This window comes from Arvicanthis niloticus, chromosome 19 (genome assembly GCF_011762505.2).
Source record: "Arvicanthis niloticus isolate mArvNil1 chromosome 19, mArvNil1.pat.X, whole genome shotgun sequence".
Taxonomy (NCBI): Eukaryota; Metazoa; Chordata; class Mammalia; order Rodentia; family Muridae; genus Arvicanthis; species Arvicanthis niloticus.
In genome coordinates this window covers 7,674,972-7,689,736 of record NC_047676.1, presented here as the reverse complement: position 1 = coordinate 7,689,736, position 14,765 = coordinate 7,674,972, and the positions used below count along the sequence as shown (strand labels likewise).

The 14,765-nt window shown below is 39.2% G+C and overlaps 1 protein-coding gene across 1 annotated transcript in view; it reads left to right on the top strand.

Moving 5' to 3' along the window:
- Sema5a (semaphorin 5A) overlaps window positions 1–14,765 on the top strand; it is a 200,445-nt gene that overhangs the window by 167,077 nt on the left and 18,603 nt on the right. The window contains exon 14 of the mRNA XM_034523424.2: window positions 13,798–14,023. Coding sequence (XP_034379315.2) covers window positions 13,798–14,023 — 226 coding nt within the window. The remainder of the gene's footprint in view (window positions 1–13,797; window positions 14,024–14,765) is intronic.

Below are 14,765 nucleotides of genomic sequence, written 5' to 3'. Positions count from 1 at the left end.
GTAATGGTTGTTCATTAGATGGTGTGTGCCATACTTCTATACAATCTCTGTGACTAGCATCATGCTGAGCCTCCACAGGTCACAGTTTGTAGGGAATTTCTAAATGGACTTCTCGACTCTTTCCCCTTGATTGGTAGAAGCTTCATCGTTGTTTCCTTTGCCTGTTGGATGGGTTAGTCAGTACTTCCCAAGCTGGTGGATACCATTGTGCAGTTGCCATAAGTCACCCATTGAACTCCGGTTTGTCCTCTGGAGTCTGGACCCCATTAGTGTCATGTTTGACTGGGGAAGGGAGGGCTCCGAGTACTGGTGCTTGCCAAGTTTGAACTGATAAATAGCAAGTATGCAGTGCTTGGCTAGAAATCGAGGAATGAAAAACAGATTGTCACTGTCTGGATCTCAAAAATCTATGAAGGAGATGCCTGTGCAGACAGCTCTCCGGGCATTCTTTCCAATGGTCTAGAGGCAGTAGTGGCATGCAGAAAGAATCTTTGCTAGTAAATGTAAAGGAATAGATTACAGAGATGGGCGTGACATCAGCAGAGCAGCAGAGACCTGGAGCTCCAATGAGCATACAGGTCAACGGAAAAGACTGACTCTAGTCACACTTACCAAGAAAGTTTTTTCTTAATTTTTATATATGGATATTTGTAAGAAAATGAAGTAATTTAGCAACACTGTATTTGTATTTTGGATGAGCATATATTTTTACACCACCACCCCATGGAAATTTTGTCTTATTGAACATCATTGAAACAAAAACACTGAACAAAATTGTTTAACTTTTGCAGTATTTTTCTAGAAAAGAGAAGAAATTTAAGCATTATCCAAAATCAAAATTTTAAGTGTTTCAACTGGGGCATCTTCCATAGATCTGAAAGATGATCTTGAAGGAAAATGCACTGTACATTTAAAAGAACATTCTAAGATAGGAGATTTCTGCCCATTTTCCAAGTATAGAAAATTTTAAATGAGTGACCTTCATTAGACTTTATGAAGGTAATATGGTTACATTATATGAAGGTAATTGTGGTGTATGTGTGTGTGTACGCGCCGCACGTGCATGTAAGTGTGTAAGAAAAGGGAAAAGTCTTATACAGCTCAAAAATAAGAATTTACTTACAGCAAACATTATGATAAATATTTGAGACTAAAATATAGATTTGGAAGAAGTTTATTTAATTATTTAATCACCACTTTATATTTTAGGAGTATAGAGTAGGAAGATTCCCAAATCATATTTAAAGAGATAAGATCCATTGTGCGATATAGCCTGTAAACATTAATTTGGACAATTATCTTACAGGAAATGTCTAGATCAATAATCTGATCTATATCATTGCCATATGCAAAGTATTTTGAAGCCTGGAAATGTTTAGCATATAAATGCAAGTGAAACATCTTCAGCATCCCAAGTAGATGTGTCCTCTGTGAAGAAGCAGCCTCATCCCACATAGAAGATGGCAGCTGACATCGAGTTCAGTGAAGAAAGCAGGCGATTGACAGCGATTTTGCTGATTCTCACAGTAGGGCAAAGACTAAGATGCCCTTTCATCTGGCTGTCTGGCTTTTCTTTTGAATTTCACTGCAATAGGTTTAAGCATTGAATGGAAAGTATTCCCCACAGGCTTGCATATTTGAACCTTTGTCCCAATTGGTGGTGCTATTGAGGAGGTCACAGAACCTGTAAGAGACAAAAACCCCTGCTAGAGAAAGCATTCCTAAGGTCTAGCTTTAAGGTTTTATAGTCTTGTCCCATTCCCTCTTCTCTGTGTCTCTCTGCTTCCTGTGGGGGGAGGGGTTGATCTTTCAGCTCCCTCAATCCCCACCAGACTCACACTCTTGTGGCCATGCTGTGTTGGACTGAACCTTCTTTGAACCTTAAACTTACATAAACCCATTTCACCTCTAAGTGGCTTTTGGTCATATATTTTGTCACAGCAGCAGAGGAGTAACTAATACACTAAAGTGTCACTCACACAGGAGGTGAGACAAAGAGACCATGAATATGAGATCACAGAACTTGTCTGAATTTTTGACCAACAAATTAAAATGAATGAAAGCAAAATTAAAACATGCACAAAGAATCTGCTGCAGCAAATGTTAATAAACATCTAATGTACCAATATTATCATCAGTACAGTGTTCCTTCTGTAACTGAAGGGGATTGGTTCAAAGGCACTCACGCACGCACACAAACACACACACACACACACAAAACTAGCAAAATCTAAGGATTCCTACATCTCTGGATTGAAATAGCATAGTGTTTGCATATAAGCTGTGTATATCAGTCTAGATACTTTAAAATCTCTAGGTTAATTATAATAACTAACCCAATGTAAATGCTCGGTAAACACTTACAATTTGTTGTTTGATGGTCAATGGCAAGAACAAAGGCTACATGTTATATTAGAGGGGTCAGTTTTAAAATGTATTCAACCTGCAGTATGGGACATGTGTCTATGAAAGAATAGCTGGGATGAATAAGCTCAGCCCCAATGTAGCCACAAAGACTTAAGATGGAGAGAGAGAATTGCATGTCTTAGAAATATATCCATCAAAAATGCGCAAATTGTCCTATTATGATGTTGTCACTTCCTATAGACAGACTACTGGTACCATGAAGAAGCATCCTTTGCATGCAGAGCACAAACCTCTCTCACCTCACAGAGAAAAGCCATGAGCATTAGTAAAGGGAGAGTGAACCCTACCCAGGACAGTAGTCTTGGATTACCCTTGATTCTCTGTGATGAGTGAGGACCAGGACCAGCTACCCTCACCCTTCAGTGTTTCCACTTCAATCCCTGCATGGACATTCCTCAGACCCCAGATTTTTATAAAAATCAGATCCCTCGTAGTTTTATCCTTGTGGGATGAAATTAATACTTATTATTGTCTATTTTTGGCAGCTTGCTAGTTTAATTAGAGAAAATCTGTTTTCTGAGATGAAGACTTAAAAGTTTCTCAAGGTGCCAAAGATTGTTTGAGATTTTCGCGTTTGTTTTTGCTAGCGCCAATCACAGCAAGCAAGGTTCCTTAGCCAGAACTGGCTGCTCAGAACAAATACAATGTTGGCTGCATCCCATCTCTACTGTTAGGATTGACGAAGACTGAAAACATGAAAACAGGTTTGCCTACTGGATACAGAAGGCCAGAAGTGCTGCATGGGACTGTCTGGAGTCAAATGCTTCTTCCGTCTGGATTCCCTAATGCACAGCTGCACAGCTCACCACACTCTCAAGCATGGTTCTGGAGCCTTATATATTTATTTTCACTTTTAATATTTAAGAACCCTTGAGTATGGAGCTCAGCGCTTGTCACGTAGTATAGATGCCCCAACGGTGTGGAAAGAGACATGTACAATGGGTTGATGGTGGGAAAGCATGAACTTTTATTTTCTTAAATGTTCTTAAGGAATGTATCATTTGGGCAATAATACTTGGACTTGTAGTTTAAGATATAAAAGCTTAAGGTTATATACTTTAGATCATTATCTGTCAGTCCTGGCTGAAAAGATTGCCAAGGCAATAGGATTCTCATTAATCAATGTCATTATAGAAAGAAAGTCATTTGAATGTTCTTATTTAAAAAGAACATAATTTCCCATAGTAAAAGTTCCAAGAGAACAAAAAAAATGTAGTTCCATGGGATTTTTAATGAGAAATATGTCGATTATAAAAGTGTGCTCTTAGCTTCCCAAATACACTTAATCTAGTATAGAGCACACACACACACACACACACACACACACACACACACACACACACACAGGTTTAAATGTTTCCCAACAATGAAATGAAATGCAACAAGGACTTGACCTTACTTGTGCACACTCGAGATACATCATTCATGATCTAAAGCTTGTAAAGCTTTTAGATTAAATATTCTTACTGCTGTCTCTTAGGGCATGAAATCTTTATCTAAATTATGAGCCTGTAAGAAGACAGCTTTATGTAAACTCAGATGAAAATCAATTTAAAAGACAATCATTTTCTACCACATGATCCCATCACAGAAAGACTGAAATGATTCTCATAGGAACCTGGGTTAAGATTAAGCTTGCTTTCCCTGATAGATAAATATATTCCAGTATACATAGCCCTTCTAGGACAATTATCTGTTATTTTAACAACCTACAGTTTCTTAGATAGTTGTTCGTCTAGTCACCATGTCTGGAGAATGCCCAGTCATTCCATATTCTGTGTAATGTGTCTGCTTCTGGCCCATTGTGCAGAAAAATGGTGTCATATCTATTGGGGCATGTACTATTTGGAATAAACTCATTATTGTGCTTGACAAGTATTAATTACATATATTATTTTTATGATATTATTACTCCTTTTTTACAGAGGAGACAGCTGAGGCACAAAGATGGGGTTATAGTGGAATAAAGTGCTGGATGGAGCTGCCAGGCTCCATGCCTGCCAAAGATAAACTTAGGGATGAACAGAAAATATTAAAGACTGACAACCTTGCATCTTTGGCAGACTTTAGTAAACTTACTCAAAAGGGAAAACCCATTGGTAGGAAAGACTATAACGTGCTGCTTCCCTGAATGTCTAGCACTCGCTGGGAAGTCATAGAAAAGGGGAGGATTCTTTAGGTGGTTTTGCCCATCAGAATGTAGAGTCAGTAGGCCAAGAATTTGATGAAGAAATGGTTTCAATTTCAATCTTTGAAATTCTAGATGTACTTGGCAGAAAAGGCTGACTTCTCTCTTTCTCAGGTTTATAGGATTATAATCCTGTTTTTTGTTTGAGCCAATGAAACAACTGTGGAATCAGCTCAACAATAGAATCAATGGCCCCTTTGGAGAACTTGCTTATTGTGAAGTAGTATCATCTCTGGTGGCTCTTAGATGAGTTGCTGTAGTCATGGTTCTAATTTGACCCCAGTGGGCATCTCTGAGAACAAATGTCTTCCATACCAACTCTTAAAGTATTTCTTACTTTACGGATCCCCACATATTTTACTTTAAATTAGTGTTTCTTGGTCTTGCTTGACAATGGATGTCTTTGTGTATAGAAGGAGGTCTTGGAAGCAGAGGAAGGGGAGACAGGATATGAGAATAGGGAATTAAGAATATAATAAGACTATAGTAAGAAATGTCCATAATGTTTCTTATAATTAATAAATACTAATAAATTAAGAAGAATACATGTTTTTATATGTCTCTATACCATTGATTAGATTTGTATAGAGATCCACTTTAGAAAAAGCTTTGAAATGGATGCTTGGTTCTTCAAAGAACAGAGAGATCGCCCTCTAGTAGAAGAACATAGATCTTGTGACCTAATCAATAGACCACTACCCATCATCATCACAGTCTTACCCACACTCTAGAGAAGATGGTTATACAGTTGGGAGGGGAATTCTAAAGATATCTTTGAAACTATATCTTACTCTATGTGTGGCTACTTTGTGAATGCTCTCTTAGGATCAGAGCTGTGACTACATAATCAAGTTGTCGAGGGGCCTGTAAGAGATGAGTTGGTACATAGGCCAGCTGTTTCTGTGGTTTCACCTGGGCTTGCCCAGCCCATTACATGCAAATATACAGACTTCAAAACTAAGAAAGCCAGAAGTCTAGAAGTATGTGGCAGTATTCACAGGTAACATAATTTTCTGGCCAGAAACCACACAGGTGGTGTTTTGGTCTTTGTTTTTGTTTCTTTCCTCAAAATAATCTGCAGTAGTGGTTCCCAAGTATTCCTATAAAAACAAAATCCAAGATAGTTCTGTCGACCTATCTCATTAACAAACCTTATAGCATATCACGTGAAAGCTCACACAACTCATAACAATGTTTAAAGTCCGTGCAGGCTCTCAAGTGGGAACAGCATACTAAACGTTTTTCTTGGGAGAACACAGGAGTCCAGAGAAAGTAAACGGACTTAAGGTCACCTATTTACTTCCCTCAAGAGTATGTGTTCACTTTACCTCAAAAGAGTTTCTCATCTTATTGCAAGATATTTGCCACGGAAAAGATGTGTACATCTTTACCTTTCAGCTCTGGAGACTAAGGATTTAAAGCCATTTTGGTGAGAGAATAAAGTAGATAGATCTTCTCATTTGAGAGGCAAATTTGTAGAGGCAAAAGTACCTACAAATCACAGCCTTGGCCACAAAGAAGGAGTCACACAGCAACATAGCTTTTCTTATTCTCTTGATCTGTCTACAACAGTATTACTAAAAAGAGTGTCTAAAGCAGTGTGGGAGAAAGAAAACCAGCTTACTGTTTGTTATGTGCACACACATACATTCTACTTCACATAGACAAATGCATGTGCACACACATGCATGCTCCATAGCCTTTCTATGTAAGAAAGCACAGGAGCTTTCGTTTGTTATTATGCACTGGGAAGAATCTAGACTCACTACTGGTAGAAAACGAATGCATACTTATGGGACATTCTGAGGTACTGAGATTTCTCACTCTCCTTTGGGGCCACCAAGATTCTCACTACTCCCAGGCTTTACCATGTGTCTTGGTTAGGCTTTCATTGCTGTGAGGAGACACCATGACCACAGCAACTCTTAGTAAGGAAAACATTTAGTTGGGTCTGGCTTACAGTTCGGAGGGTTAGTCTATTATCATCATGGTAGAAAGTAAGGTGAAGTGCAGGCAGACATGGTGCTGGAGAAGGAGCTGAGGATTCTCCATCTGGATCCCCAGGAAGAGAGGAACACTGGGCCTGGCTTAAGCTTCTGAAACCTCAAAGCCCACCCCTCAGTGACACACTTCCTCCAGCAAAGTCACACCTACTCCAACAAGGCCACACCTTCTAATAATGCCATTCCCTATCCAAACACACGGGGACCATTCCTATTCAAACCACCACATCTCAGAAGCCCCTCAGTTCACCCTTCTCTTCAACAGCAGTGATACCCATTGCCCCCATGGTTTGCCACAGAAGTTCACAGGTCTGGCCTGTAAAACTTCCTTGCAGATAAGTGACACATCAGAGGGCTAAGAATGCTAGTCAGGGAAGGGCTATGTGTGCTTCTACAACTTTCCTGAAAAGGTTTATTATATCTAAGGGTTTTCTAGTGGAACCCTTAAGGCCTATGAACTGTAAAATTATTTCATCTGCATCCTCTTTTTTAAAAAATTTTATCCTTTATGGCTTTTTCTTGCATTATACTGCTCTAAGACTCCAACCACTATATTGCATAAGAGAGATGAGAGTGGGCAAGGGTGAAAGCAAATGTCTCAGACTTCCCCTGTTTAGTATAATGTTGACTAAAGTTGTTTGTGGAAATAAAATGGACTTGAGACTCGGGGAGATACAAATGGGAGTGTATAGGAGGTGCTGAGGTTGGAGGAGAAGTCCACTTTATTACTGAGTCACACTTTATTTGAAAATTGTATTGTGATTTCTAACACTTCATGTGCTAATTTTAAAATTTAAAGCCTATGATATATCATAAAGTATACTGTTACCCAGAAGACTCTACTGAAATACCCACTGCTATGAGGAACAGGGAAATCATGAGTGGATTCCCATGTAAAGTGACCCACCTTTGCCACAATACAATTTTCACATTCAGTTTGTCTTCCACTGTGCTTCTCTTGCCCGAGCAGTGTAGCAAGAATGCAGGAACAGCCTTTAGGCTCCTTCCCACATCGCTGTCTGTTACTAGTGGGAGTCTGTCTGTTACTAGACTAGTCGTGTTAGTGTAAATTGCTGGGGTGTCATTTCACATTCTGAACCTCATTTAAAGGCATGCACTTGGGTATTTGAAACAGCTGTCTAACCCTACATCAAGAGTCAGTGTGCAGAAGCTTCTTGGTGTTAGGAGACCATCATGCCTGAGCACTCAGCTGGCAGCTGATGAGATGAGTTCCCGATGTCTAGTGACATCAGGACAATTATATAAGGAGTAAGAACTGACCAAGAGGCTTGCTCTTCTCTTGCCACCCAGTGATTTGCCAACTGCTCAGGTTTCTATAGAAGGTGATGGTAACTCCTTCATGTTCAGGTCCTGAACCAGCATAAAATGCACAGTAGACAATGACATTGGTTATAAAGGAATTATGTAATCTTAAAGGATGAAGAACGTGTTTATCCACACCTGCACACAGGTGCTGTGGTATAAAGTTGGTACGCTGGGTAGCTATATGGTGGAAAACGGCACCCCTTGTATAAGGATAGATATTGTCATTGTAACATACACATCAGTGCTATTTGTCCAAATGACAGTGGAAAGGGTGGTGCAGGCTTTGAACTCGTGAAACATTTGCCTACAGTGATTTAATAGGTCTATTCAGTTCCAAACATCCAAATACTGAAGACATGAGAAATATTATGATATCAACATGTGCATGGACTTGCTATGTGTGCACACGGAATGTACACCTATGCACATTTGTGTTTGATTTAGTAAAGTCTTGGTAAGAGCTTTCACATCTATGTCTTTGAAGATGCACACTAGAATTTTCATTCTGTCCAGTCATCTGGTTTTGATGTTATATTATAATTTTTCTCATAAAGTAATCTAGGGCTCACTCTCTCCTTTGCAATCCTCTGCAAGTATTGTAAACAGTTATCAATTCACTGTCGTAGTTTCTTATATCTTCAACTCACTACTTAATATGTTCAGTAATTCTCCTGGCATGTGAGACATGTGGAACAAGGTTGTAATCGGTCTGTCCATATTATTGACTGGAGTTTCTGTAACCTGTGTTGTTTCTGCATCAGTTTCAACTGACTGACTTTTCATAGTAGGTTGTGGGTTTTTAACTCATTGGAAACCAGAATTTTAGAATGGATACTTGATATTGTAAGTTTGACCTACTTCTGTGCTGCTTGCTATTAGGAAAATAGACCAGAGTGCTGGGATATGACTAAATTGTGTAAATCCTGTTTGGTGATTTGGGTTCTTTCTTTTACAACTGTTCATTGGAGCAGGACAACATTTAGTCTCTGCTAAGTTGTTTTCCTCCCTAAAGAAGAGAGATACTTCCTGGTACCCAAACTATGGCTTGAGGATTCAGAGCTTGTCCCTCCCTGCTTGTGAAAGCTGTCACAATTCCCTGCCAATATTGGTTCATCTTTTTGGATAGGCCATTCTTTTTTCTCCTGTATTTCTCTTAGGTCATTGTCACCTCTGAACTCTCTTTAAATGTGTTTGCTCCTTTTCATTCACTTGAATGCTTGGAGAGGGAGCTGTTTATATCTTTAGTTTTTCATTTGTTTGTTTGCTTGTTACTCCTGTGAACATCTCCCCTTTCTGACTATATCCCATTTCTATCTCCTCCAGGTTTGAAGCAAAGATACCTTTCCATTCTCTTGGCGTCTCTCAGGGAACCCCTTTAGGACTGCTGTCATCACCCTGAGGTTCCCTTCCTTTTCACCACCATGCAGTAATCACTCTCTCATTGCCTGATGTCTAGCATCTCAAAACCGGTTGTCCCATGTTATGTTGGGCTATGTTGACAAAAGACTTCATTCTGTTGCTCCATCGTGGTAGTGTGCAAGATGCTTTGTGACCACATTAGTCTGAATCAATGACATCCCTTTGCCTCCCTTCCTAGGTATCACTAAATTAATTCTCACAACTTCCTTTTGATCTTTTGTTCGTGGTTTCAGGTCTCTTTGCCTGCAGAATCACCCGTGCCTGGACACTTCACAACACAATAGAATGACTTTCTTGTCTCTTTTATGGAGGCTCATTTTCTGTCTCTGCATGCCAAGCTGAGTTACTGAATGAAAACTTGACAAATGTACACAGAAACCACAAACATTCCATATGAGCATAAATTAGATTGTGTATTCAGCTATTGATGAGAAGACTTTAAAGATGCTTCTCCCACTTTGTACTAAGCATGTGGCATGAAAATTCTTCTCAAATCAGCTCCATCTCTCCACTTTATTTTTAATCTATAAACTGCTTTAGTTTTTCCAAGGAAACATAAGCAGCAAAACAGGAGGCTCTACTTAACCATCTAAATTTGCTAGCCAAATCTATGTGACTTCCTCTTGAATAGGCTTATCTAAACCATGATCAACTGGTTTTTATGAATTTACCAAGCAAATTGTGTAACCATGCTACACACGGGTGATGTAAGATAAAATGAGAAAGTTCTTTTATCCTTGCAAACTTGCAGTATATAATGGAGGCAGAATTTAGTCCGACAATTAAGCATTCGTGCAGTGCTTGCCTTGTTTTTCCAACTTGAGCCTGAAGTGATGAGTAATCCTGCTCATCTTCCCCTGAGGGAGAAGAGAGGTGGTTACGATGAACCCTGGAGACTAAGTGAAGAAAAGCAAAGGTGGGGCAGCTGAGGGTCTCACAGATTTCTGGATTAAAATTTTAAATGGATGGTTTTATCTTTGCTGGCTGAGATGGAGAATCCATGGAGAGCACATTAGGAGAAATGTCTTCAGATTGCCTTACTATCTATTTCTATCAATTTCTACCAGAATAGTAAGGTTTGTGTATAGCAAATAATACAAATTAAGTCCTTAAAATTGTTTTGTTTTGTTTTGTTTTGTTTTTAGAAAACTCAATATTTCTTTATTGTTTAATTGTGTGCTAGTCCTTCAAATTTGGATACTTTTTGCAAGCAGTAAACCAGTTAACGATAGCATATAGATTCAGCTAAACCATCTAAGGGATCACAACTGAATTGAATCACTGCATAATTTGGGAAATTAAGATTAAGCAGATTGGCCTCACCATTTCCTAACCTTTCATAATTAGATAACAGTGCAGGCAGAATCCAGCCTCAGAGCCCAGTAAACCAAGTCCTGGGTCACATGCTAAACTTTTAAGGAGATAGCAAGCATGGATATAGATGTAATTATTGGAGGTTTAGACACAATGAGCCCAACTTGGTGTTTGGATACAGTGAGCCACAGTCACTGTAAGAATGTGTGACATACTGTACTTCTGGCAATGCCAACCCAGACACTGGCGACCATGTTCAAATGCAAGTATCACCCACAGATTTCAAAGGCTAGATGTCACTTGGTGTGAAGAAGCTAGATGCTGTTGGCCCCATAACAAATAACAACCCAACTATTCTATGGGCAATATTAAAGTCCCTGGTGCTGAAAAACTACACAGTTCCCACATCAACTCCAACTGCATTTTAAGTCTACATGATCAAAGAATTCCTGAACAGAACACTTGCCTGACCAAGCTGTCATGGGGTATCAGATGATAGTGTTGTATGGTTCCTTCAACTCAGCACTTCTTACAACACGCATGGAAGGGTTAAGATAGAGGCTTAATCCTCTGCTTTCTGATCACTCTATGCCAAGTACAAGAGAGAGCAGGCACATGCTGTTCTCACCTGCTAGCCCAAGTGGGTTTATAGCATTCACTGGGGCTGTTTTTCCATTTAGCTGGCAGCATCCAAAATTTTACTGTCCTTAGAGAAAAATGAAGTCATTTATCTTTCTATTTTTGTTGGAGTGTGGATGGTGTGGATTGGTAGGAATGGGCAGGAGTATTAAGTTGGAGAAACAACCGTAGTAGTTTTACAGGTTCTGTGTTGAATTCCTCTTGTGACAAACATAAATCCTGAGTAATTCTCATTGTGAAAAATGAAGAAAGTTATGTGAAGCCTACTTAAAATAATTAAAACAAGTGAGATCAGAGCTCATTGGTCTTTCATTTTAAGCTGATGTCACACAGGGATGGCCATTTCTTCTGTTGCCAGAAACTCCCATTTCTGTATTAGAGAGATTGGTTTTTCACGTCTGAATCCCATAAAATAGAAAAAGTAACCAGATTTCCTTGTTTTCAGTGAAAAAAAAAAAAATGAATCTAGACTGACAAAGATGAGCCTGTGTTAACACAGCCACCAACCTAGACATTGTGTTTAGAGGGACCTGCTTTCCAGGTGCCTATTGGTTGGCATTTAGAAACTGTGTTTCAGGACTTTCTGGTGCCCAAACTATTTATAGCAACAACACAGAAATTAATAAATTGGCAACTCCCCCCAAAAGTCAGGGGAAATAAATAAAAACATAAGCGACAAAAGATGATATATTCTAAGTTGAAGTTAAGGGACCATAACTAAATGATGGAATTCCAGTAAGAACAAAGGACAGGGATAGCAAACATAAAACAAAGCCATCAAAAAAATTTCTAAAACAACAACCGAAAAAAGCATCAATTTATAGATTGAAATAGTTTCCCAAAATAACCCAAATGCAGGTAGCTGATGAGGTAACTTTGCACTTCTCAACTGTATCACTGAGAGATACTGAGTAAAGAAAATATTCCTTTCTAAAGGAACATTTATTTTTGACCTAAAATTTCTACCAGTATTTTCATACAGTGGCATGTAGATGTTATGTGAAGGTAACAAGGCATAAAGTGTCTGTCTTGAAGACATCCTTACTTATGAATGCCACTAATGATTTACTCCAGAAACAAGTGAGTTGACTAAGGATACTGATGAATTTCCCAACAAGAAATGGAAAAGAGGAAAACCTGGCAGAGAAATGCAGAGGACCCAACATAACTATGCTTGCCTTTCTATTGGGATTTTCTTAAGAATTTCATACATGAATATGTTCTTCTTTATCTATCCTGCAAATCCCCTCCTGTCATTTTCTCCCCTACATCCAGACCTCATTTCCCTCCAAACTTCATGTGCTCTTTTTTTAGAAAGCCTGTGGAGTCCATTTACTGTTTGTCATCTGTATGTGGGTGTCGGACCATCGACTGGAACATAAGTAACTTCTCACAGGCCATATCCCTGAGTAAAGCTGACTTCTTACCACAGCAGCCATAAATTGCCAGTATTTCTTCAGATAAGAGTAGGATTTCAGGAGTGTCTGCATCATACATGCTGGGTTTTCAGTGATTTGATCTTGTGCAGGTCTTGTGCACACAGTCACAGTCACGGTGTGCTTATGAGTGCAACAGTGCTTCCGTGTCCTGAAAATGACTTAATTCTTGATTTATATTTGTTTAACATTAATTTAAAACTTTACAGTGTGCTCATAAGTAGGTGCATTGTGTTGTTAGTTTTCTCCAAGAGAAATAACCATTATGGCTAAGTGGAGGAATTGTGACAAAGAACTGTCTCGATGGTTCACTGTCTATTCCTTATTCTATCCCCATATTATTTATTACCAAGTGCATAGGTAAATGTGACAAGCATATTTTTATCATCTATGTCTTATTTCCATCCCATCCAGGCAATTTGTCTCACTTGAAGATCTTCAAAACTCTACTGAGTTTCTAGGCCCCTCCAACCTGTAGCTATATGTAGGCGTGAAAGGATGGAAGAGAAACTGAGAAATGTCTTAAATTAATAGGAGGAATGGGGGGGGGAACCTTACAGGTTGGACATCATGCCCTGTGCTGTGTGGATAGTCCATTATTTCATGCTATGAACATGCTCCCAAGGTTTTTAACATCCATTAATCTCAAATGAAACCATCTTGCCTCTAAAGAGCATATTCTAGTTCTAACACTTTAATAAAATAGCTAAACAAACACCAAGATAAACAACATTTTGAATAACTTATCATGTAAAAAAAGATGTCTGTTTAAGAAGTTGCCATTTTTTTTTTCACATGCACTTTTGTTTGCTGTCCCATGTTTATTGTCTACACAGGAGAAAACATAGGTTTCTTCTGGAGATGACTTACAAATACACTGTTAGGGAACAGTTTAATGTAAATGTGGTTTTAGTTTTGTAAAGTAGTTTTGAGTATCTAAGGCTCCAAAGATTTGAGGCCCCATGACATAGCCAAGGAGTCCACCCCCCTCCCCCAGCTAGCTGTGTGCTGTAGGGTAAGACATACTATGCGTCTTCACCTCCAGGAATACCAGCCTTGTAATACCAATGCATGCCCAGAGCTGAAGAAGACCACACCGTGGACCCCCTGGACACCGGTCAACATCTCTGACAATGGAGGCCACTACGAGCAGAGGTTCCGCTATACCTGTAAAGCTCGCCTGCCAGATCCAAATTTGCTGGAAGTCGGAAGGCAGAGGATAGAAATGCGGTATTGTTCCAGTGATGGGACCAGCGGCTGCTCCACAGATGGTAAGAAGGTCCTGTGGGGACTGGCCACTCTGTGGAAGGCCTTTGACCTTTTCTCTAAGGGATTAGAAAAATAAGGGGAGCCCCTGTTCAAAAAAATGTTGTGTTTATGGTGATCCAAAATAGTTTGTGTGAGATTTACTTAGCATAAAAAAAAATGATGAAAATAGTAGTTGGAATAAAAATAGTAGCAGAACGTAAGATTTTGCCCTTCTTTAAAAAAAAAAAAAAGTAAACAAAGATAGTAGAAGTACATTTCTTTTTTGATACCATAAAATGACTTTTCTGATAAATAACACATTTGATCTGACTAATAGTGCTTTTCCCTAGTGGTTTTGTTAATCCCTTCAGTGTGGTCATAGAAAGCCCAAGTCAGATCCAGCCCCACCCACTGCCTGGCTTATGTATTACCTGTAATGGGACCTCAGGCAGATGTCTCCTGGAGTTCAGCTGTCTCCACTGCAGGAATGGTTGAGCCTTTCTCTTGATACCTTCATTATTTGCTTTGCTCTTTCTTTTTTCTAATACTTTTATCTAATGGCACACAATGTATTCTAGTTCATAAAAGAAGAGAGACACTCATGGGGAAGTTCCGAGAGGGTGGCATCATGAGAAAGACAATTACATCTCCTGACAGAACATTCACTGGCATTTCTCAGCACTCTATGATTGTGGTCTTACGTAATTCTCCCAACACAAGTGTAACACAGAATGTCCTGGGAGTCACTTTTTTTTTTTTTTTCAT